At 42.6% G+C, this 26,029-nt stretch overlaps 1 protein-coding gene and 1 long non-coding RNA gene across 2 annotated transcripts in view; one reads left to right on the top strand and one right to left on the bottom strand.

The window, feature by feature from the left end:
- Window positions 1–18,306, bottom strand: part of GPI (glucose-6-phosphate isomerase) — a 28,085-nt gene extending 9,779 nt beyond the window's left edge. Inside the window, exons 1-8 of the mRNA XM_038368920.2 lie at window positions 18,077–18,306; window positions 12,577–12,667; window positions 11,128–11,196; window positions 7,262–7,381; window positions 4,528–4,611; window positions 4,272–4,418; window positions 2,169–2,240; window positions 936–980 (exon numbers count right to left, since the gene is read on the bottom strand). Coding sequence (XP_038224848.1) covers window positions 936–980; window positions 2,169–2,240; window positions 4,272–4,418; window positions 4,528–4,611; window positions 7,262–7,381; window positions 11,128–11,196; window positions 12,577–12,667; window positions 18,077–18,195 — 747 coding nt within the window. The 5' untranslated portion in view covers window positions 18,196–18,306. The remainder of the gene's footprint in view (window positions 1–935; window positions 981–2,168; window positions 2,241–4,271; window positions 4,419–4,527; window positions 4,612–7,261; window positions 7,382–11,127; window positions 11,197–12,576; window positions 12,668–18,076) is intronic.
- Window positions 18,307–18,333: 27 nt separating this feature from the next.
- Window positions 18,334–24,547, top strand: LOC119841457. Its single transcript, XR_005288554.2, has 3 exons — window positions 18,334–18,546; window positions 21,985–22,609; window positions 23,919–24,547. It is a non-coding gene; the product is annotated as an uncharacterized LOC119841457 (long non-coding RNA).
- Window positions 24,548–26,029: the final 1,482 nt, after the last annotated feature.

The following is a 26,029-nucleotide window of genomic DNA, read 5'->3' as shown; positions in this document are numbered from 1 at the left end:
TCCAGGATGTTTATGTAGCTAAAGTTAGTTAGCTTAAAGAGATTTCCTATATAACTAAAGTACACACAAACAAACATCTCCCTGACTTCATACTCTGGGTCAGAAGTTTAAAGCTTCCACCAGAAAATAAGCCATGATTGATCCTGTGTTCCTCCTGGTCAATGTACCATCCATCAGCAGTCCCAAAACAAGAAGTTCAATTTAGTGGTGTAAACTGATCAGAAAGTTTGTAAATGAAAGTAGTGTAATGAACCAACATGGCATTCAGTGTTGTGCAAAATGAATAGTTTACATGCAGCAGAGCCAGAATGGAGAACTGAACTTTAAATCTACTTGCAAAAGGCTTTGAGGTAAATGCAGACCTCTCATCTTATTATAGATGTTCTTATTCATAGCAGAATTTTACACTACAGCCCCTTTATGCTTGCAAATTTTCACTGTACATACCCACCAAATGCCAAGACTATGTGTTACACTACTTACACCTAACAGCTTACTTTCATTATTGCAGAACTCGGCCCAAAGATTTGAATGGTGTTTAAAACTCAATACCAGAACCTTACCCAAGAGTACATAACTAGTCAAGCAAGAAGTGGTACCCTTTGTTAATAATGGGGCAACCATATGAACTGTAAATCAGAAAATGATATGGAGTACAGATTTTTTACAAAATTTGATCTAAAAGTATATAAAGCAGCCCAGAGCAATATTTCCCATCCTAAATAAGCCATCCTTTGAAGACTGCATTTTCCCATAATCCATTACTGGGAATAATTCTTCTCTTGTACATAAAATTGTAAGACTCCCCCCTTTCCAAGAGCAAGACGATCTTAAAGCATGAGGTATTGTTTTCACACCTACACATTTCCACTGGATTTTAATTAAGTTCATTTTTAGAACCTATAGCATAGGTCTAAATAAAAAGTGTTACTTACGCCATTGGTAGACAAGGCAACAAAATGCTTGGCCACCGCAGAAGGCTTTAATAAAATAAAATATAAACTAGTTAAACACAGAACACTGCTAAATATTTTGCATTGCCGATCAGCCACAAAGCTGGTTTATGCATATTGACACAATCAGGACTGTACTTTTGATATTCGCTACTGCTGGCATTAAGAAAACTGACGACTGTTGCGATTCATGTATATTTGCTCCGTCTGAACTTGACTTTATCATGAATACAGATATTGTAAGAGTCAGCAGCATGTCTGACCCAACTGTAGGCAAGGTTCAAAGATAGTTTAAGTCTTCTTATAGCAAAATATCCTGGAGCAACATACTCAACCTTCAGGACAAGGTGCTGAAGGTGTGTCTAGATCAACCCTTGCTGACTGGGTTTTGGAGCAGCCTGGGTTTGATATGTTACAAAGATCCTCCTGGCAACCAAAATGTCAGTCGAGGCCAGAAATCCTTGCCTTGGTTCTTTAATGAATCAACCCCAAGTGACAGGCTTGAAATTCAGCACCTCACTTAGACATTCAGGTTAAGTATTTCAGTATTTCTGGACTCAGGGAGGTACTGTTATAGGAATAATTTACAAGAGAAATGCTCTCAAACCCTGATCTTGAAAAATAAATAAATAAAGTTTCCCCTAGTGGGAGTGGGTTAGATGTAGTTTTAACTAAAAAAAGAAAAAAAAAAGACTTGCATTTCAAAGTATGAGTGGTAGGAGGGTGAGGGAAGGAGTGAGATGCCAGAATATGAACTGAAGACCTCTATTCACCATTTGGACATCTGCTGCAGCAGCCTCCATCTACGGCTTCAGCTATAACCGTGTGTAACTTTGAAGTTTTGCCAAGGACTGGCAGGCCATTCCATGGAGGATAGCATCTCTTCAAGTTTCCTCCACCTCACAGAAGTCTGGCAGTTGTACCATATTACAAGATGGATCTGAGATACAGGCTACATCTATTCAAGTACTTTTATACAAAGGATTTTAGGTGCAACTCAAACATTTGTCTCAACACCTAAGTGGCTTCATCACTTATTAAGATCAGAGATGCAACCAGTAACTTTAGTGGTAATGGAATTTAGTTTAATGTGACAGATCCAACATTTGCTAATATGTACAGTAGGTGTTTGGGCAGCAGTTGGCTCTGCTCCAGAGCTTATTTAGAACAGACATGGGGAAGGGCTGTTATGCAATTTAAGCGTATTACACTTACGTCATTAGCAGAAGAAAGAAGCCACTCTCTGGCTGTTTCTGCATTGGTAATAGTTTCTTGGGTGGTGAAAGTCTGCACAGCAGAAAAGGGATCTTTTAATACAGTCACATTCACAGAAAGTACATGAAGTCTGTATGGAGTTTAAGGAATGCAAGACAAGATTAGGCTACCAAAACATCAAGTTGTTCCAGCTAGTCAGAGTAGAGTAACCCTACATTTATATAACAGCAGCAGCTTGATTTCAAGGAAGAATGCACCCACTGGGCATGCAGATATTAGTATTTCTAGGTGCACACCTAATTTCACATTAACACATTGGTCTGAGGACACCAGGAATATTAAGGGTTTTTTTTTTTTGGCAGGTACATCAGTTTTAGCTGATGTAATTAATATCTGAAGGAGGGCATAAACTGTTTGGACTATAATTTCCACTTCAAGACCAGTGGTGTCTTCTAACTGAAAACTTAAATTGGGAAAAGTCACACAGATTGTTAGCTCTATTTGTTTTCATTCCCATCTCTCACATTTGGGAGATTTTATTCTACTTAGTTTCTGTTAAGACTCTTGCCATAACTTCATTTTGCTGATTAAAGAAAACACGTTCCTGCTTTATGAAGTGTGAAAACAAGGTCAGTCATGCAATTCTTCTAGGATCAGCTTCAGCCATTCTGATTTACTCATCCATCACAATATAGCTTTAACGATGAGCATTACATTCATTTTACTCCCATCCATCTCTGAAATTATTTTGTTCTAGAACACGCATTTGTTGAGAAACTAGAAAAATACCATTCATTTCCTTCCAAACATATCCAATTATCTAACTACAATCTGGCAAATAAACTGAACTGTTACTCTTTCAGTCTGGCAATATTTTGAGCTTTTGAACCGTGATGATTGAACTCAATTACTCACAAAACAATGCTAGTGGTCATTTTGAAGTTTCTTTCTTACTTCATACATTAGTTGAAGGTCTATGTTACTGCCAAGTTGAGATAATGAGCAAAAGCAGCAAAGCAAGGTCAGCATTACACACATGGTAATTTTTTAGGGGATTGTTCCTTTAAAACCAATGGGGTTCTGCTCTGCTTTAGAAATGAAGGAACCTCAGTTATACAACTATGACATTTGTCTTCATCAGCTTCCTGAGGCAAGACAGAAGCCAGTATATGTTTTAGTTAGTATTCCCCAAAGAGGAACAAAACACAAAATAAAGACAAGATCCTCCCAGCCATTATGTTCATGAATTAAGGCAAGCCATCCTCAAGCAGCATTCTAGAAATGCAGTTATAGTAAGTTTATATTAAGTGCAAAACTGAAATTGTACAGATTGCTTACAAATTGACAAAATATTATGCCGGCAATTTGTAGCTTCTACAATGTTTATGGTGATCAAGAAATTTAACGTTTTGAGGCACAGACTTGTCCATTTAGTGTTTGTATAGAGCAGGGTCTGGTTCTGAGGGACAATCACAATACAAAAAAGTAATATAGAACAGCTACTGTGACAAACGTTACAGAATGCTACTTGAAGATCTTTAAGTTTACTGTACTTTGTGTAGGATCTATCATCAAGAACCAAATATACAATTGAGTAAAACTAGGTTCTAACAAATAGGAAAAATGCATCAAAGACGGGGAAACGCTAAACCTGATCTTGAATTTTAAAAGAAATAGCTCCATGGCATCACAAATTCCATTTATGGGATATTGAACACTGAGACAAGACTTTTTGGGTATGGCTCAACTAAGTATTGTTTTTGGACACAAATCATTTAAACATCTGGAGAATTTTCATAGAATTGTAGAACAGGAAGGGACCTCAAGAAGTCTTCTAGGTCAGTCCCTTGCACTCAAAGCAGGACTAAGTATTATCTACCATCCCTGACAGGTGCCTGTCTAACCTGCTCTTAACTTCCAATTACAGATTCCACAACCTCCCTAGGCAATTTATTCCAGTGTTTAACTACCATGACAGTTAGGAAGTTTTTCCTAATGTCCAACCTACACCTCCCTTGCTGCAATTTTTATACATTGAGTGATCTCCATTCTGACCATTTACAAGTTGAGAAAGTCACCCACCAGTGTTAATATTTGCTATACCTTAGACGCAATGATGAAGAGTGTTGTCTCAGGGTTAAGCTCAGCCACGGTTTTGGCTATATGAGTTCCATCAATGTTGGATACAAACCAGACACGAGGGCCGCCCTTGGAATATGGTTTCAGGGCTTCAGTCACCATAACGGGGCCCTGGAAAGCATCAATATAGTTAGGTTGTAAAATCTTCGCTGCACGCATGTGCACACACGTGCTCACAAATCACAAAACATTATGCAGAAGTCAGTATTTGAGAGCTTACCAAATCTGAGCCACCAATCCCAATATTGACCACATCAGTAATTGCCTTTCCAGTGTAGCCTTTCCATTCTCCACTACGAACTTTCTGCAGTTTAAATACACCAATGAACATACACAGATTTCAATTAAGGTTAAGTTACAATGACTACAATATCAAGATCATTTATTTATAGAGTAGGGTCACAAATACTCCTAGGAGATTCTCCCAAAAGGTTCTCCTTTTAAACAAGCAAATACTAAAGAACCAAATGCACAGCTGAAAAGTAAATCCATAAGACAACAAAAAAGGATTTAGAGTTTTTATTAAAAAAGACTCATTGTGGACACAAATATACTAACTTAAAGGGCAAAGGTCAGTCTTTACATATTCACATACTCCCCTTACTCAACTCCAACTGGAGCAGCACATTTTTCACAAGACTGAATAGGGCCCTTACTGTAGAGCAGTGACAAATGTTAAAGCTTCATATAGGCCAGTGATTTCCTCATACCACAGCCAAAGTACTGCATACTAATACCAGTGCCGAAGTCTACAAGAACAGAATACAAGACCTGTGTTCCATCATGGCAATTACAATAAATATGAATGTTAAAGAGGAGGAACTTCAAAGGAGCAACCCAAATTTAAAAAAAAAAAAAAAAATCTATAAAATGGAGAGGATTCTGAGCTATTAAAGTCTGGTTTGCATTTGAACTTAAATTCAGAGGAGTTTGGATCTGAAGTTCTGCATTGGGCCTCCAAGTAAGTAGGTTTTGCTAGATACAATAGAACACTTGTTCTAAAAAAGTGTCATGGGTATACAAGATTTATGTCTAAACAAAATATTCAAAGGTTTTCCATTGTACACAGGTCTTGTATTAAAAGAATCAGTTCTGTGCTTCAGCCCTGCTCTTGTGGGTCTGCCAGCTACTGAAAGTTTTGAATAAAAGCTGTCAAACTGGTATAATAGCAAAATAGCAACCTGCATTTGCCCATCATCCACCATCTGTGCATTAATCCCACTCATTGCACAGAGTGAAGCTTGCAAACATGAGCAACATCCACTACCAGGGAGAGCTGAAAATGTTACCCAATTCTAAAGCTATTTCTTTTCTGCAATCAGATTAATTGGAGCGCCAATTATTCTAATACTTTCTCCCCAGACATGCTTTATGAAGATGATGCTCTACTGAAGAAAACTTGTAGACTTACACAGTTATGTAACAATTTATAGCAATCTCAGCAACAGGCTACTTTAAAAAAAAGGCACCACTTAAACCATAGCCTCTTAAACCAAGTTAAGGAACCATATTTTTTGCCTTCATAGAGAAGACTAAATCAAGCATCCTTTAGTTTCCACCACCACAAGGAAGATTAGAATGATATTTAAACATGATTATGTCGGTCACTCAGAGAGGGGCTCTGGTCTGCATGCAAAGTGCCCAATTGCTAGCTCTGAAGATTGAAGTCCATATCTGCAAAAGAGGTATGGCATAGGCAGCAATAGAAGCTTCCTCACACTATACCACCAGTACATTTTAATCCTGTCCAGGAAGGAGAACTTAAGGGATAAAAGACTGAGTTTCTACAGCCCATTCAGTTCTTAATTGTGGGCTGAGGCTGCCAACAAAAGGTGCCAATTAGTGTCAGTTATTTTGGTTTGGGCACTTCTCCATTGGGAACTGGATCAACTCCAAACTCATTTCACATAGGCCACCTAGCAGTCATCAGGCCAGGGTAACTTTTGGTCACTACCATCTGGGCAGGATTTACGACAGCCTCATGAACAAAGGTTTACCCCATCATCATCCCTGAACCTCACTGATGTGTTTGTTATGTATTGGCAGGTTTAAGATACCTAGAACAGTGTATATTGATCAGTCCTTATCAAGCATCTGATTTTGGCATTCAGGCATATGAAATTCATCCAAATCTTAAGCTAACACTCACTTTGTTCTCCATGTTTGTTCCTAGCCAACTGTTCTTAATCAAAGAATTGTCACTACAAAAGTGAGTGTCTAGAACTAGTTTGACAGACACCTACATTTTAAATGTTGTGCTGTACTAAACCAAAGACAATAGTCACTTATGATTTGAGAGCAGAAGATGCAAGGTTTAGACTAGCCAGGGAGCATACCAAAGAATTCTCACACTGTTAAGTTGCAAACAAATAGCGTTGACTCTTACATATACCTTATGAAAGACCCCGAGATGCTCCAAGAAAGTGGCTATGTGATTGACGAGTCCAAGACACCTTCTACAATACACTGTAGAATTGTTGGAGCACCTGTCAAGTGACAAGTGAGCTGGGAGCCTCCTGACTGCACTCATTAGTAAGTGACTTTAAGGGGGAAGTTCCTTCTAGGAAAACATTTCTACAGTAAATGAGATACAACCAAGGGATTAAGAAATTAGTAAGGGAAGGGAGAAGTCATTAGGTGTTTGGTGCCTAACTGCCATTTGTGCCCAATATTTTTATAATTGGAACTCACAAGTTATGAAGGAGGATAAAATATTATTGTAAACAAAACAAAAAATTTTAAATGCAAACTCAGGAAAGTTTTTCTAGCAAGTCTTGTTCAGAAAAAGTAACCATTCCTGGAAGACAGGTACAGATATGGATCCATTTTGTTCATGCAGCTACTACTGTCCCTCATTTAGATTGGTTAGGTATTGTAGTAGTTCATATTATAAGTGCAACAGAACACTGATGTGAAGTACACAGGTCAAAATCAATCAACTAAGGATTTTATACCTGACAGAAGTGCTTCATCTTGTCCAACACCTTGTTAACTTCTGGGACTACGTCTTTGCCATCCACTAATATTGGAACATTGGAGCGATTCCTCAGGGCAATATGAAGCACAGCCCGAGTCTGAAACAAGGCAGCAGGGGAGACAACCATCATAAAATATTAACTGAGGCAGTTTGGCAGCGTAGATACACAAAATAGCACCCAGAAGGCAGCAATACAACATTAAAGGCTCTGAAGCCTGCCTATTTAAGGATCTCTCAGACCATTAACATGAAAGTCTTCTACGCCTGTAGCCTGCATCCTCTCACTATGGTATCTAAGCACACAATCAGATTTGACAGAGTTGGTAGAAAACTGTCCAAAAGACATTCTAGAAAAGGAAAGTATGTAGTATGCATATTAGGCAAACATTAATAGATTGCCGTGAGAGGTAATGAATTTGAAATTGTAGTTAAAGCTTGATCTTTTGATAAACTATTTTAATGCATTTGCAATTCATACTTCTGCACTAAGCAGAGATTATGGTCTTCAGGATTGAAGATAGTTTTATGATCAACTCCTGGTTTTAGTCAATCACTTAAGGGAGTTACGTACTTTAGCATTTTCTCAATGACTACAGCAGTAACAGGAAAATACAATACACAGAAAAAGAAAAATAAGCATATACAAGTAGCAGCCATGTGACAGGGAAATTGATAGCAGTGGAATAGAAGAACATGCGCATCCCAAGAAGAGCCCCCAAATACTCGTGTGCTATGTTAGAATTCTAGGGTAGTGCCAAATTCTAGTCTCAGACGCACTACACCCCTGCTTATATCAGAGGCCAGAATTTGAATCTTCACCATCTGCAGTGATGAGTTTGTTGCTGCTGTAATCTAGGATGGAGGATTTACCGTTAAACAATTCACCTGGTCTGCGAGGCAAAGCCAACAAGGAAGATATGAACTGCCAAAGCTTATGGGTTAAATTACAGTACTGAATCCAATTTAAGAGCTTTGGTGGCTGCTGGGTCAGAAGACTCAGGAGCTTTCTGAGCTACACAGTTATGAAGATGCACCCTGTTTTTAAATTGGGGATAAAGGATAGTCCTGGTCACTTCACCATGGAATCAAATATATTAGTACTTGAACTGATTTCTACTTATTTTTATCTTAATTTTCAAATTGATAAATACTGCATTTGAAGAGATGCATTTCTGGTGCAGTGACCACTAAACAGTAGCTTACCATCCAAATGATCACTCATTTGGGATGTACACATGACATTGCTATGAATGGGTGCACTAAATAGGACTTTTGCATACATGCACACCAGGCAGACAACGCCTCCAGCATCAAAATATAGATCAGCCTTAAATGTGGTCAACAGCTTGTTTAGATTTAGAATATTCTCTAAATTAGCGTACAGCTCAATCCTGAATTTTTATTGCTTTGGACATGTTAAATTTTTTTCTGTTTGATGGTATCCCTTTTAAGTAATCTGGACACTTCTGATTTTAGAAGATTTGACATGATGTTCTGCTTGGCCAGATAGAGTGTAAATTAAACACTGATCTGATTCCAGGTCTACCTTCCGATATAGTTCTGCCAACTATAAAGGAGACCTAGGAGTCTGATAAATGCAAGCGTTCCTGGACTCTGAGTCACCAGAGGTGATTGTTTTGTATTACTACCTCTTACCATAGCAGCCCTTGAAGTAGGGCATAAGTATTGGAGGCCAAGCAGGGAACCAAGTCCACTCCTCTAAAATAATGTTACCTCAGAATTAGTTCTCTGGTAAACACTTATCTTGACTGGTGTATTGTTTCAAGGCAGGGAAGAGAGCAACCTCATAAGAAGTAGTCAAAATGGGCTACTTTGTGATAAGCCACAGGCTCCTTATACCAGGTTGAGCCTCTGAGGCTCAGCACCTACCCCTCAACACCAATCCGCAGATAGTTAATAAAAATCAAGAGCTGAAGGGGGTAGAGCTGTGCCCTGCTCAGCCAAAATAAGCTTAGAAAGCAGGGTGCTCCCACCTGGGGCTGCATGACTGCACATGGGACGGATGAACAATCACCATGACTGCACTGACTTTGAAACTCAAAAGGAGAAAAAAAAATAGTAATTTCATTCTGAACTTGGACTAGTGAACTCTCCCAAGCATCATTTCTGAATTACTAGTCAGAATTCAAAGAGGAGGTTTGATGGACACAAAGCCAATTTTTAGACAGTTGAAATATGAAGTCTGCATATATGCAATTGCAAGTACAAACTAAATTCCTATTTCTGGGTCCAAACACAGACTTCAGCTTTCTGAAGTTAGGTTTTAAAATGGTCTGTAGTCATTCTAGCCACTGAAGTTTTAACTGCTTGCCTTTAATAAATTAAAAAAAAGCAAAGCCTTAGCTGGAGCTGAAAATTGTTATTTTACTTTTGTCCTTTAAGGGCAATGGATTAATACAGAAAGGGAGGGAAACTGCCTTTCCAATGCTGCTTTATCTGGACATGTCAAAACACCTCTACAAACACGCAATACCCACAAGCAAAAATAATAAAACTGCTGAGCTCTTCGAAGCAAAGTGTTTAACAGTGTCTCTGCAAGTTTACATAGTCAATAAACACAAGCAAACAACTTCCTTTCACGTTGTAGAGCTTTTCTGATGGAACTTTAATATTTAAGATAACCCTCTTGGTTGAGCTACTTTGTAGATCACCCAGATTTTTCTTCCATTTTCAATTTAAAAAAAAAAAAAAAAGGTGAGCAGCTGCTCAATTTGTTTTATCCAATCTAACTAAAATCCTGTGAAGCACACATCAACTTTGAGCAACAGTGGGTTCTAATAAGCCTGGATACAGTGATCACTTTCACACCTAGAAAAAAGGGAAGGTCTTTGTTCTCTTGATGCAATAGGTGGCTAGTTCCCAAAAAACTGGGTTTATAACTGCCACTGACAAGTATCCTCAACAGCACAAAGCAGAAGTTCTTACACAGTTCTTAGTAAAAGTTCTTGTGTCATTTGCTAAGCTTCACCATGACTGGTCTTAAGCAGAAGCAAAGAAACCGTCCCCTTGCATCTAATACCCTGCCCCATGTCAGATGTGAGCTCTGTAATTCATCAGTTGGTCCCATCTCCATTCTCCAGCAGAATGCCTTCAGAACCAGGCCAGTGTGGGAAACGATTTCTGGTCCAGTTTCCTCCACTTCCAGCAGCTTGGGGCCCAGTAAATTGTAAGGCTGGTCTCCAGCTCTCCACCCCACCTCAGTTGCCATTGATATCACTACTTGTTTGTGTCTGCTCCCCAGAGACTGTGTGTGTGTGTGTATGGTGTGATGTACTTGAGCAAAGAAATAAATACTATCACCACATTTAATAGTTCAATGCACCATAAGTAGACATGTGGTAGTAATTTCCAGCCCCACACCCCTCCAGCATAAATATGCATAACCTACGTCAGTGGTTCTCAACCAGGGAATGTGTACCTGAGGGTATGCAGAAGTCTTCCAGCAGTACATCAACTCATCTAGATATCTGCCTAGTTTTACAAGAAGCTATATAAGAAGCACTAGTGCAATCAGTGCAAACTAAAATTTCATACAATGACTTGTTTATACTGATCTAGATATACACCATACACTGAAATGCAAGTACAATATTTATATTCCAATAGATTTTACAGTTATATGAGGAAGTAAACAATTTCAGTAATAGCGTGCTGTGACACTTCTATATTTTCAGGTCTGATTTTGTAAGCAAGTAGTTTTTAAGTGAGGTGTAACTTGGGGGTACACAAGATAAATTAGACTCCTGAAAGGGGTCCAGTAGTCTGGAAAGGTTGAGAGCTACTGAACGAAGTGATATAGCCACAGACAGAAATAAACCTTACCTCAGTGAAGTTTATCTTCTCTCCAGTGAACATTTGCTCCCTAGCATTTTCAACACCCCTTGACTTTGCCTGAGAAGGGTAAAAAAAAAAAAATATATATATATATATATATCATTCACTTAAGGGTAGACGAAACTGGCCCCTCCCAGATAGGCCCAACTGCATCAGAAAGGCAATAATTTCTTCCATAAAACTAACTAGCTACAACAACAACAGTTATATTGTCTGCCAGTAGTTTACAACTGTAAGAGTTCTTTCTCCTGTTTTAAAGGAAATTGATTAGAGAGTGTTTGTTCACTGAGGGGAGAGTGGTATAGGTGAAACTGACAAGACAATCTCAACTTTAAAATTACTCCCTTTCATCTTGTCAACATCAACAATACAACAATCAATAGCCTATTTATTTATTTTAAACAGAAAAGTGATTGAAAGTAATTTTTTCCTACAGGTCCAAATTTCTGTTAGTACTTCCAAATATGATGCATCATAGATACAAGACTGTTTTGGTCTTTCATCTAACTAAGTAGCCAGGGAGAATGGTAAACCTGAACATCACACTGAACTGAGGTTATCCAAGCAAATCTTTTCAGAAATGACAGTCCTGAAGCTTTCAGATGACTATTTAAGCAACAAAAGAGGTTTCATGCATCACTTTTAAACTGCAGATGTAATTCTGTTAAGGACTTGACACTTGTACTAATTTAGTTTTTTTTTTTTTTTTTAACTAATGTAAAGAAGTTGGTTCTTGTTTAAGAGACCTGCACTGATCTTTAAAAGCATCTGATTGACAGGAAACGTTTTTGGCTCCACAAACTGATATTTCATTACATTGGAATGGCCCAATTGTTATACGGTTAATGCCAGCATGTAGACACAGATTGGGCTGTGGTGGTGATTAGAGGCAGCTCTCAGATATACTCCATTAGATAGTACAAAAGCCCTCTGCCAGTGCTCTGCAGCTAGGGAGCAGACAGTCATCTTACGTGGCATAATCTTCCCATTCTCAATTCCATGAGGAGTCCCATCTTGTATTAATGCAGACCTCATCAGTATTATCTTATGCTGGTTGCTCTGCTGCACAGCCAAACCCCTCCTGAGGTGGGTAGCGAGGTGTGGCTCATGGTCAGTGAAGAGGCTTTGGTAGAATAGCTCCTGACAGAGTCATTTTGCCTTGGGGCCAAAAAGCAAAGCTGTGAAGCTATCCCTAGGATGGTCTGCAGGTTTCATGGGCTTAATGCCTACCAAATCCTTGTGAAGATGGGAAAACTTCAGCTCAGCTCTCAAAAATATTTAAGTTTCCTAACTCCCAATAGGCACCCAAATACCCTTGATGATCTTGACTTTTATGTCCTGTGCTAGAACCAACTGTGCCAGGAAGGATTTAGCTCTGCATTTTTCTACAAACTTGTTTTCATCTTTTGACAGATCAGAGTGAACATAAGGAATTACCAGTTCTATCAGCATCTTCATGATCTCTTCTGTAACAAGGTTCTTTGAATAATCGACCAAGATATCCCCATGATCAGTATTCAGAGTCACACTGCCAACAGAGATGGTTTGTTAAATTGCAAGTTCCAACAGAGCTATTATTTTATGCATGCAAGTAACAAGATTATCCAAATAATTTGAACCCCACATCTACAAAAGATAGCAAGAATAGCCAAAGGGACAGTTTTGCCCAACACATTTCATAAGAGGATTTACTAGATACTAAACTATGTTTTTTAATTTAACTATAATTTTCCAACTAGTGTCCATTTTCTATTTGGAGAGTTTAAATAGAATGAAATTTATTAAACAGTGTTAGAAACAATCTTATTGACATTTATGCCAGTCATTTCAATAAAAGCAACAAGATGAAAAAAAAATCAAGTATTCATATTCATTCCAGCAGCAAAGTGTGAAAAAAGCAAGCATGCTTTAAAAAACAAAAAAAACCACGCACCACACAATGACACCTATTACAACTCCAAATATAAAAAAAAAAAAAATGTACTCTGCTCCATTCAGTATTAATCTCATTTGTGAGTTGTGTAATCTGATCCTCACTGTCCAGTAGAGCTCTCCAAATTATTTAACTAATCCTTGAAGAATATAGTTTAAATCTCAGAAGATCAGTATTTTTAGCCTTAGATATGTTGAAGGCTGCAACATGAAGATGTGTTTATTAGAAGTCATGTATTGCCATGCATTTAAGTCTTCTTGGAAACTGGACTACGTTATTAGCCCCTTGCTGTAGTAGGAAGCGCTAATTATTCGATACCCCGCAAAGCAACTGAATCCTCCAGTCATATACATCCTAATTTTCTTTGCACTGGGCACTACTTTTACAGCATACTTCTCCTGTGTAGGGGAAACTCAGGAAACTGTTTCCCATTACTCATTCCAACACTAGGAAACAGTGTCTCTACCCAAGGAATCTTGCTTTCCTATGCTATGCTATTTTTCTTTTGTTCCAGGTGCTGCACACCCACAAGTCCCACTGAAGTCAATGCATGCTGCAGGTACTCAACCCCTCTCAGGATCAAAATCTACATTGTTCACTATTATTTCCTTGCTGCAGAAAGACAAAGCTTTCCTTCCCCAGTGTCTGAACACGATTTATATACTATTTTGGAGTACGCAGTTGTGCTAGGAATCTAACAAGAGCAAGTTAAGACACAGCCGCTAGCCCAAATAAATTTGATGTGACAACAAGCAAGGGCCATAAACAGGGAGGGTGGCGCAAGATGGGGAGATGCAGGACTAACGTTATTATTGTAACATCAGTAACTCAGTCAGGCATGTACATCTGGGTCCAATAATTTAAAATTTTTTGTTTCCTTCTCCCCCCTAATCCTATTAGAACTAAGATTGCTGTACAGATTTGAATGAGGAAAGGAAGATATTTTGGCAAAAAGCTTTAGGGTACCATCAAAGAGAACAACAGGCAGGCACCAGAAAAGCAGATAGTAAGACTGAAGTAGAAAAAGAATTGTAGCAAATACAACATACTACATACAGTCTGATCAGCCTGTTCTAATACACCTTTTATACTTCTCTAATGCTGGGTCTAGGTTTCCAGTTTCCTCAGGTTAAGTATGCTCTAATTCTTAGGCCTGGTCACCACAATTTTTGTACTGCAAAACTACCTCCTAATCAAAATAGGTGATGTTACTTAGGCACTAAAAGTAATAACTGCATCTGTTCTAAGGGCCAGCAAAGAATGGGGCCCCATTTGCTAGGCACTGTATAAATACAGTAATAGATAGATAGATCATGCCCTAAAGAGCTTACAATCTAAATTGACGAGAGTTGGGGAAGGGTATAAAACACAAGCAGAGTGAACAATGTGATGGCAGCAAGTGTTAATTAGCAAATTAGCTTCACATTTTATTTTGGTGGGGGAAGTAAGCTGGAGTGGACCGGCTAAATGGAAAGAAAAGTGAAGGGAAAGAAAACACTGAAGGGAAGTGGGAAGAGGAATACAGGCCAGGGGAGAACAGAGTAAGAGGGGCAGGTGTGGGTGAAGCTGAGGTGATGCAACTGTGAGGGAGAAGGTTAGAGAAAGCAGCCAGTCAGCACAGGGCAGAGAAAGTCCAGTCAAAACTGTAGAAAGTTCTCTGCATGTTTGAAAGGTCCTTGGTTTGGCTGCTGCTACAGCTGCTCCTACCAACTGGAGTCTCTGGCTAGTTTTCCCCCTACACTTTTAGATATACAACCCCTAGTGTGGCTGCAGTTATACTGGTATAAAAGTACTTATACCAATATAGCTTGCTATAAGCACCTTTATACTGAAAGCTTGCTATACTTGTATAGGCACCTTTTAATCATTTAACTACATCCACATTAGGGGTTGTACAGTTCTAAACAGATTGAGCTAAAGCAGTATAAAACCTGTTGAGACAAGCTCTTTAAGAAGCTACGTTTTATACGATATGTTTCTCACATTTTTAAATTGATACTAAATTGCTTTATGCACCCAAAGTTTGAACCTACTTCACTAACAAAATATCATGCCCTTTTGTATATCAATAGCTTTTTCATAATTTAAAGGAATTCTAAAAACAATCTCAGACTACAGTTAAGCACAAGGAAGTTGCAACAGTCTATATTCTATTCAATGTACGGTAAACTTAAGTTCACATTCTTGAAACATAGGCTCCCTGTATCCTACAGAAGTATTTTATTTATTCATGGGGGAGGGATCATCAACCTTAGACCTAGAAAATTAAATATCCCAGACAAAAATCTTAGTTACTAAAAATGGAGAAATTCTTTGAAACTAGTCATTCATAATTGTTTCCCTGTTCAGATGAAGGGGAACTTCCCAACTTATCTTTTATATAAAAGATGATTGGATCATTGTAGCTGCTGTGGGCTACCACAACAAATCTAACCACCACCCACACCTCATCTGGAGTCTGAAGGAATACAATGTAATTTTATTTTAAACTTACTAAGAGAGTCACATACTCTTTTTAAGAAGAAATCCAGAAACGCCCCATAGATCAATAATATTCTGCTACAGTGCACATTCTGCAATGCAGCATCTATTAAATGGTGCTACCCACATGAAAACAGTGACTTATCACCTAAGCCACGTCCATACTTAAGTGATGTAACAGTTTCCTGTAAAGCCATTACCACAGTACCATACAGAATATTGGTCTCCCCCACCTACAATGTTAAATATAAAGCCATTTGCAACCTTGAATCCATCATTGCTCAAATTCCCAGGTGACCTGTAATGCTTTCCGCCCCATACACACCAATAGTTAGTCTAGAGGCTCTGTTCTTTTCTGATGTATACCTTACTACAGTCATTTAGGTCTTCGTAATCGCCAAGCCATATTACAGCAATGCACTCTGCTTAGGGCTATCTTTGAGAAGCACTCAAACTTCAGCTGGTGCAGAATATAGTTGTCTTTCCTGAGTGGGGCAAGCTGTTAGGAACACATACCAGCACTGCATACACTCCACTGGCTATTTGCTTCAGAAAAGCTTGACTCAGTCTGCAACCTCCAGATAATTACAATTTGCTGGGGTTATGCTGCTGCCAGCAGTTTTGGTGTTGAACCCTCCACAGCTGGTGGTAGGGTATTCTTAGTGGACAACCTATGCTTCTGGAATCTGCTCCTTCTGTCAGTGTGCCAGAACTAGAGATTGAATTTCAAGGAGCAGTCAACTATGATCCAGGTGATGGATTAACTGCTCTCAGCATCTGTCAAAAGACTTATGCATTTTTTGTTTAAGAGGTCAAATTCATGTGACATGGAGGCAAGTATGAACACTTCCCACAAACTATGAAGTATGCCAAACTAATTGGCAAATGACAGGTTTCAGAGTAGCAGCCGTGTTAGTCTGTATTGGCAAAAAGAAAAGGAGTATTTGTGGCACCTTAGAGACTAACAAATTTATTAGAGCATAAATGCATCCGATGAAGTGAGCTGTAGCTCACGAAAGCTTATGCTCTAATAAATTTGTTAGTCTCTAAGGTGCCACAAGTACTCCTTTTCTAATTGGCAAATGTGACCTTTCCTCAGGCAGGTGTGCAGCAAAGGAGTATGAATGTAACAAACATGGACAGACATTCTATGCTATCCTATTAGGCATGCAAAGAAGGAATGAAATAGGTGTTTGAGATTTTAAGAGGATGTATATTTTATTGATCTCATTTCAACTTTATTTAAAATAGTCACATCTCTAGACACCCTTGCTCTCCTCTCAACAAAAAAACAAAAAAACAAAAACAAACACTACCAAATTCAGTTCCTAATGTTGTATTAGAGCCAGGGAAACCTTGCAAGCCAGAAGGTGCTTTCTCTGCTACAAAGAAACCAGAATATTTGTTTTAAAAACTTAGACTTTAAAGTACAAGGTGGCACAATCTTGCTACCAGGGTCACAGGGGCAACCATTACACAAAAGTGAGGATTTAAAAAAAAGTCTATTTTCACCAGCATAGAGGAAGTAGGCATGCAAGAAAGCTCTTCTTGGACACTCGTGTGGAGAAATACATCTTGGTCTTCAACACACTCTTTAAAATGCTTAGACCATTCATAAAGCCCCTTTTCAAGATGATGCCAACAACTGGATCAATCTCCCACCCAAGTGATGCCTGACAGGAAGTTATCTGTACAGGAGAAGGCAAAAGCTCGGGGGGTCTATATTTCTCACCATGATCTACAGACATCTGAAGAAGCTCACTACTAAATATTTAGCACATGGGGATGTTAATGAATTCTAATCACTCCGGCTAGCCAGGGTAATCACGGCTCCATTCCACACAGAGGCTGAGCAGCGTTAAACGCGGTCTGTGCCTATCCTTGTGCTTCCCCTTCCTGGGTCACAATCCCGTATCGCTCTTGCAGTGTGCTCCGAGTAACTATGGGGGCACCGCTAGGCTCTGCTCAGGGCCAGCCCGGACCCGCTGCTGGCTCTGGGGGCCGTTCCGCGCCCGTGTCGAAGCGGGCTGAGGCGAGAGGCCGAGACACGGCGGACCCACAATGCCACTCTCCCCGCCGCAGCCCCGCGCCGTGCTTCCCAGCACGTACCGTGCCGCAAGGATGAGTCAAGGGCAAGCGGGCAGCCCGCCGAGCCAGGGGGCTCTGCCGGAGCCGTGCCCGAAGAGCACCACCAGCTCGGGGGGGGGGGAAGGGGGGGAAGAGACTGCCCCGTCCCCTCCGCGCTGCACTCCCCGGGCGGGCGGCCGGGCCGCGGGACCAACCGGTGCGGAGACAGCGCCCCGGGGCGGCTTCCGCTCCCGTGCGGCCCTACTCGGGCAGGCGGCGGGGCCCGGAAACGGCTTCCGCCAAGCCACCCCGCGGCCCTGAGCGAGCGGGCCCCGGGCCCCGCCGCCGCCTGCAGTGCTGGGAAGGACCCTGCAGCAGCCCCGGCCCCGCTGCCCTGGGAGGGGACCGGTCCGGCGGCGCCCCTAGTCGCCCCGCTGAGCGCGCCCGCGGGCCCACCTGAATTTCTGGAAGCGGTCCTTGTCGGCCTCGAAGAGTTGCCTCAGGACGAGCTTGGCGGCGTTCGCCTTGTACCACTCGGCGAGCTTCCTGAAGGCGGGGTCGCTGGACAGGGCCATGGTGCTGGCGGGCGGCGATGCGGCGGGCAGAGCAGGGGGCTGCTGGGGAGCGGCGCTTTATAACGGCAGACCCGCCCCTCCAGTGCCGGCCCCGCCCCGCCCCGCCCCGCCCCCACAGGCCGGGCCTGTGCTCCCGGGCTCCGCTCGCACGCGGCTGCAGCCCCCGCGGCCGTGACTGGCCTGCGGACGGGGGTCCGCCCGGGCAGGGGCTGGAGCCGTCACAGCGCTCCCTTGGGCGGCGGGCTAACGCCTTTCCCGTTCACCGCCGCCCCGGCACATCCCTGCAGGTGCGATGCCGGATCCCGCCCACCCAAAGGTTGCCTTGAGCGCCTTGCGTGCCCTGCGGACTGGGTGAGCTGCAGCCTGTCACCGAGCGCGCAAGGCGCCGCCTCTCCCTGCTTCTCTCTCTCTCTCTCTCTCTGCCTTGTATCGAAGTAGACTTAGCTCTGCGGGGACGAGACTAGAGGCGAGGTGTTTGTACAGGACCTGGCACAGGTGGGACCTCCCTTCGGACTGGGATCTTTTGATCAGAGGCGGATTTACCGTGAAACAAAGAGTGCGGTGGCACGGGGCCCCCAGTGACAGGCCCCCCCCCCCAAAATACAGGACAAATCTCATCTGACAACCTGCCCCTGAGTCCAGCCGGCGGTGCGGCAGAGCTCAGGCAGGCAAGCTGCTGCATTCTGTGGCTGGCTGCAGCACGTCTCTGCGTGCCCCCGGTGGGGCGGAGGTGGCTCTACGTGCTTCCCCCGCCCCATGCAGGGCATGGATACCTGCTGTCCCCATCCCCCCCCCCGGGGGGTGCACAGAGGCGTGCCAGCAGCAAGGCTAAGGTGGCTCCCTGCCCATGCTGCCTCCCTCCAGCCGTGCCCTGCCACACTGCTCCCGGAAGCTGCCGGCATGTCCCTGTGGCCCCGAGGCGGTGTGTCTCTGCGCATTGCCCCCAACCCGAGCACCAGCTCCGCAGCTCCCATTGGCTGGCAACTGCAGCCAATGGGAGCTGCGGAAGTGGCACTCAGAGACCCCCGCCTAGAAGCTGCTGCCAGAAGGGTATGCCGGTCGCTTTGGGCCAAGATAAGCTTCACCCCCGTTTTAATACCATGTGCTGCAAAGAGCCACAGGAGGCACGTTAAAGAGCCACTTGCAGCTTGGCAGCCTCAGTCTGAGTATCACTGCTCTACTGGAATCACACATCACAGAATATTAAAATACATCACATCTTCCTGAGTGACAGTGAATACAGCACTTTATGTATTTATCCATTGTTATTTAATTATACCATATATTGCTGAGTCATGCTTAGCACACCACTTTATTCACTGTAAAATGTTAACATTTCAATTAGAGGTAAAATACGAATCAAAGGGAGCATGCATGTAGATTACTTATTCAGGCTTTTACAAAACCTATGTCAACTTAGCAATTAGCCTTATTTGTTTTTAATTCAGTATCACCCTCCCCAGCACAAACCCAACACTAATAAAGGTGCCCTGTGATAGTTATCTTTAATGTGTGAATTGTCACAGGAACAAATGGCTAATTAACTTTGGCCACACGGAAACAAACCCCTCAGAAATCTATGTAGCCCCACAAGCATGTGCCAATGTTCCTTCATGTGCATTTCCAGCGGCTGTACAGGTTACGAAGGTGTCCCTCAGCACAGGCAGATGTCATTGCGAGGTATTTAGCACTATGATCTACCCATGCATCGTTGCCAGAAGAAAAGTTGCAGAAATAATAGCTGGATTTGACAGGATGGGCTTTCCCAACTGTTCGGGGGCCATCAGTGGCACCCATATCCCAGTACTTTGCTCACCAAAAGGGGCAAGTAAGTATGTGAACCAAAAAGGTTACTGTTCTCTTGTTCTGCAAAGCTTAGTGGACCACAGAGGCAGATTGATTAATAAAAATGTAGGAAACAATGAAAGGTTCATGACGCCAAGATGCTGAGGAGACACAGTTTGTATTTGAGGGGGGAAAAGGGACTTTGTTCCCCAGAAACGATGTTGTTCTGTGTAGCGTGTCTGTGCCAACCTCACATACCTGCTTCTAACTTGGCTCATGCAACTTTATCCCAACATCAATGACCGAGCTCAATAGCCATTCATTTTTGTGACAATTTGTACATTAAAGACCATTATAACAGGGCAACTCCACTTGATTTGTGCTGTGGAGGTTGGCAGCCACGCTGAAATCCAGTTATTGTGCAATGCTTTTGTCTTCACTATTCCCACTGTTTACAAACCTCTGTTGTCAGGATCACTCAGTCTCTTCATGATCTTATCAACTTTCGCTTTGGAGAAGGGTGTATCCATTCTTTTTTTCAACCCTTCCTTGTCAGCTGGGGTGGCAGTAGGGGAGTTTGTGGGGGCTATAGTCACTCCAAAATTTGCCTTAGGCCTCTCCTCCAGCCACCCCTTCCAGCTGCTGGCTGCAGCAGCGCCACCTTCAGAGCTGGGTGCCCAGCTAGCAGCCACTACTCTCCGGCCATCCAGCTCTGAAGGCACAGCTTCCCCTGGCTCCCCCCAGCAGACATACTCACTTATTCTTCCCCCTATTCGCTTGCTCTCACTTCTCCCTACCACTCCCCATTGCCTAAAAACAACAATAGCCAGGGGAAGCAGATTGACACCTGAAGACCACACACACACACACACACACACACACACACACGATCTACAGAGAGGAGGCTCTAGCCACTTGCCCAGACTGGAGGAAAATTGTCTTTTTCTTCCATTCAGTTCCTTTATGCTCAGAGATTCCGACAGATTTGCTGCACTGGCTGTGGTCCAGAGATTTGCACAGTCAGCTCCCCTCCTGATGTTAGCCTTGCCCCAAGGTGTGACACCGGCTCCTCAGTAGCAGGCACGACAGAAACTGTGAGCCCCATGTTTACACTTAAGTCTCTCTTTCTTTAGGAAGTTGATCCATTGGTGGCGGGGCGCTGGGGAACTCGCCCAATGCTCTGTGTCTGACTGAGTGTGTCTCTGCTGAGCTGGGGTGGGGTGAGAGCCTGTCCGTGCTAATGCCTCTGGATCAGGAATGGGAGTTGCTACAGCTGCTGTACTGCACAAGCATTCAGGCTCCTGAGTGCTCGGCTTAAAGAGACAGTCCACTGACACATTCACTCAAACACACATACAGTCTCCCACACGCTCCCTCAACACACACAGTCTCCCACACATATTTTCCCCATCACACACACTCTCTCTCACACAATCTCCCTCACACACTTCCCCAACACAGTCACTCCCCCCCCACACAGTCTCCCACACACACACATACTCTCTCACACACAAATAGTAAAACTATAATGTTGTACAAAACTCAGGGGGGTGCCCCCCACTCTCCCTAAATGGTGCCCCTGTGGCAGGGATAGGGTGGTTGCTGTCTGGTGGTGAGGCTTTGCAGCACATTGTCCGGCCACAGCCAGCTCTGGGGAGCAATCTCAGGTCTGCACAGCCACCCCCAGTTTTCTGTCTAGCCCACCTCAGGCCCCCAACAGGAATTGGCTGTCAGCAGCGCTAACTGCACTTAGTGGCTGTTTAAAACTGGACAGGGTTTCAGGGAGGGGGGAAAGGAGAGCCCATTTAATCACAGGGTAGTGGCAGATACTGTCTTTGCCTGTATTATTACTGGAACTGTGTTTTGATTTTCTACATGTGAACTAAGCCATAAAGACGTTTATCTACCCATTTTTTGTGTTGTAGAGTTCTGCTGTGTTGATAACTAGTCGTGCTTTCTATAAGCACGTAACACTAACTGCACTTTCCCCATCATCTCTCCCAGGTATGGTTGGGACTTCAGATATTTTTGAATCTGGGAGGGGCTGTGGCTGTGGGACAGACGGAAAAGTATTTGCTGTATGAAGGCACCTGACAGTTCATTCCATTTCATGTGCTGTGAATTCTGGGGCCCAACCCCAAACCTGAAAACATCTTCCATTCATCATACTTAGGAAGGAGCATCCACACATAAGTCAAAGAAACTCTACAATTTATTAGAAGTAATTAAAATATTTTAAAAAAGAAATGTCACCCAACAATATTTAAAATATAATGGGACTGAATCCATGAACAATGACTAAACGTTACAGTCTGCTGCACCCATCTTTTTTCCCCTCTCACTGAGAAGGGGCAATAACTGGGGAAATTGTTCTTGGGACAACTAGGGACATCTCCTGCATGGGGCTTATGGGGATTGATGGGGTTCAGGACCCCCCACAGGCTCATCATTCCCCTCCTGGAGACCCAGGGGGTCCCCATGCAAACAATTTCAGGTGCCAGTGGAAGGTGTGGTTCCAAGTATGCTGCAGACTCCATGTTCTCCTCTTGGTCACTCGGAAGATATAAGCAAGGAGAGAAGCCATCTTTAGGATTTGCCACTAGACACAAGGGAAAAGAGCTCTTGCAAGGTGAGAAAGATGGGTCCTTCAACCAAAGGGGAGTTGAAGTCTCTGGGAACTTAATATAGGTGAGAAACCTACTTAGGCAAAGATTGTACCTTGCTAAATTAAGCTTTATACTTTTAGATGCATGTTTTCACTTTTGTTTTACTTGTAACCCTTTTTAAATTTATTCCTGTTACTTGGCATCACTTAACCTAAGTCATAGTATTAATAAATTTGTTTTATTTTTACTATAAACCAACTCAGTGCTGTGTTTAAATGGAAGGCTGTATTTATCCCAGTTAAGTTAATAAGTTGTAATGTGGTTTGGGGCCTTTAGAGGCTGGCGGGGGAGGACAACAATTGATCTGGTGCTGGGCCACATACCTGCTGTTTTTATGAGTGGCATGCCATACTTGGCAGAGACCTGCATTAGCATCCCGCAAGCCACAATGGATATCTTGGAGGAGCCTGAGACAGAGACCCCAACTATTAACAGCTGGAGGGAGAAGTGCAGTGCGGGGGTCTATGCATGACTCAAGCCAGAACCTGTTTGAGATTCCACCAAAGCCTAGCCAGTATTGTCAGCCACGCACAGATGAGCTGAAGAAGAAGGGACCTTGGGTGTATGCAGGCATTTTCCCTTATGAGGTTTAATTTTAAAGATTGCATCCAGCCCATCCCCAAATTAACAAGACACGGGTATTGATTTTTCATTGTTTTACTTGTATGAGAAGAGGTAGTAATAAACAAACAGAGGCATATTTGGTATCTGCTTTTCATTCCATGTAGGGTTAGGTGGAGTGGGCCTTGTGGAACACTTTGTTTATGTATGTAGGGATGTCTCTTGTGTCCTTCTGAGAGATCTCAATAAGACTTTCCTGGAGATACTCTGCAATACTCTCCTGAAGGTTTCTACGGGTGGCAGCCTTATTTCTTCCTCTGAGGTGAGGATGATTTTGACTGGCACCGTTGCAGTAAACAGACAAGTAGCATACAGGCTTCGGTGGTTTTGGAACTCCAGTAGCAGCTAATCCCTTTATGCCTTTGTTAGCCTCAGGAGTGAGATATCGGCTAAAATCATCATGGCCTGTAGAAAATAGTGCCAATACTCAGTGCCATTCACCTTAACCTGTACTCATGGGCTAGGGACAGACATTTTATTATTAATGTGACCAAAATTTCTTTCCCACTCTGGTCCCTGGTGGCCATGCTCACTATGGCTGGGGCTGAGAACTCCAAAGCTGAAGTGTCAATAAGCATGTCTTATTAAAAGGTTTTTTGGGGCTTTGGGAAGATGATTTTGAAACTCACCTTTCCCTTTCTGTTGTGACAGTAAATCCAATGATACATCTGTCTGTTTTAAAAAGCAACTGCTACCATTATGGACCTGAAGGGTGCCCCCTCATACCCATATGATGCCTGATCCTGACGAGAACAAAGAGGACTAGGGAGGACATGTTCAGGGAGATCCTGCAAGCCAGTACTGCATTGTGTTGGACTATGAAAAGAGCCTGAAGGGCCAACATGGCAGATGACATGGAGAAGGAAAGAAGAGACAGAAAGGCCCGGGAATTGCAATGGAAAAAGAAGAGGGAGTTGCAACCGGACATAATGGGTCTTCTCAAGCTGCACACCCTGGTTGACCTGCAAGTCCAAAAATCCTGGACTTCCCACCCTATGGAGTCCTTAGAGAACTCTAAGATATCAGCCCCCTACACACTTCAGCATACCACGTGACATCACAGGCTGCATTCTGGCCCCTACCATTTCATGCTGGTAGATAGCAAGGAAAACCACAGCTTCACATTGTGACGTTCTGCACTTCATGGGAACAGCCGACACTCCCATGTTCATCCTTATAAAATGATTGTGTGGTATCCAATGCAAAGTTTGTCATGTCAGGTGTCTTCGGAAGGTTCATGATGTACTGAGCATTGTTGTTATAGTAATGTTACTATAATGTTATAGGTTATAATTTCATATATATAGTTATGAGGCTGAAAATGTGTCTTCATGGCTTAAAATAAGCCCAGGCAAAAACTCTCCAAGAGCAGAGAGGCAGTTCACACCTCATCAGGGCATGCATGCCCTCTCAGGAACAAAGGACGCTGGCCTAGGCAGCAACAAAATAACCTGTTGGACTCTCGAGTGAGTTACCCTGTTTCCTTTGGTCAGTTTGGAACTGCGATGAGGTAATGCTCACCTGACTGTGAAGGGGGTGGCAAAGCCAAGAGGGAAGAAAGAACATGATAAAAAGGAGAGACGTTTGCCATGTTTTTCCTCTCTCTTCCACTTACATCTACAGATACCACACCAAGCGACTGAAGTGCTGATCAAAGGTGAGAGCCTGGCTGAAGAGCAACCAGCCAGCCTATGGTGAGGGTTTGTAAGGGCACTGAAAATGTTAAGATCAGCTTAGAATGCATTTTGCTTTTATTTCATTTGACCAAATCTGACTTATTATGCTTTGACTTATAATCACTTAAAATCTATCTTTATAATTAATAAATCTGTTTATTTATTTTATTTGAAGCAGTGCGTTTGGTTTGAAGCATGTCAGAGACTCCCCTTGAAATAACAAGCCTGGTACATATCAATTTCTTTGTTAAATTGACAAACTCATATAAGCTTGCAGCATCCAGTCGGCATAACTGAACACTGCAAGACGGAGGTTCCTAGGGTCGTGTCTGGGACCAGAGATATTGGCTAGTGTCCTTCAGTTGCACAATCCAAGGAGCAACTTACATGCCAGAGGCTGTGTGTGATCAGCCCAAGAGAGCAGGGTAAGGCTGGCTTCCAGACTCAAGGATTGGCATGACCTAGCAGATCACCAGTCCAGATAACACCGGAGTGGAACGTCACACACATCCACTGACCTATGAGAACCATGGCTAGTATATGTGAAGCACAACGGAGTACGTTTGTGCACTGAAATAGACAGAAATGTTTGCTGCCTTTCTAGTTGTAAACCTCAGATTTCATTAATTTTTAAGTTTGTCTAGCATTTCCTGGGTTTTTGAGCACATTGTTTTTCTGCATTGTTTTAGCCAGTCAATACATTTCTGTTAAAAAAAATCTTTATTAGTTTATAAATACTGCATGAATGCATAGCAGCACTCAAAGCACCCAGTATTGTAAATGCAGAGCACACCAGAACTCATAGGTTCAAGGAAACACACAGTCTACTATTTATAAATGTACAGCAAGCAATACATAATTCATAGCTTCAGTAAAATACACAGTCATAGTTATAAGTGTATAGCAAGCACTAAACAATCCCTAACAGCATCCAAAACTTCAGGCCCAAAGAACAGTCCAGCATACAACATTCTCGTGGCTGACCATTAAAGTGCTCTTTCAAAGCTTTCCTTAATCGCTTAGCTCCAGGCTGAGTTCTTGTAATGGCCCTTGTGTGGAGCTGTTCAAACTCAGCAGACAGCCCCT

Source organism: Dermochelys coriacea, chromosome 12 (genome assembly GCF_009764565.3).
Source record: "Dermochelys coriacea isolate rDerCor1 chromosome 12, rDerCor1.pri.v4, whole genome shotgun sequence".
NCBI lineage: Eukaryota > Metazoa > Chordata > Testudines > Dermochelyidae > Dermochelys > Dermochelys coriacea.
Note: the sequence above shows the minus strand (reverse complement) of the source record. Positions and strands in the feature narration are given on the sequence as shown.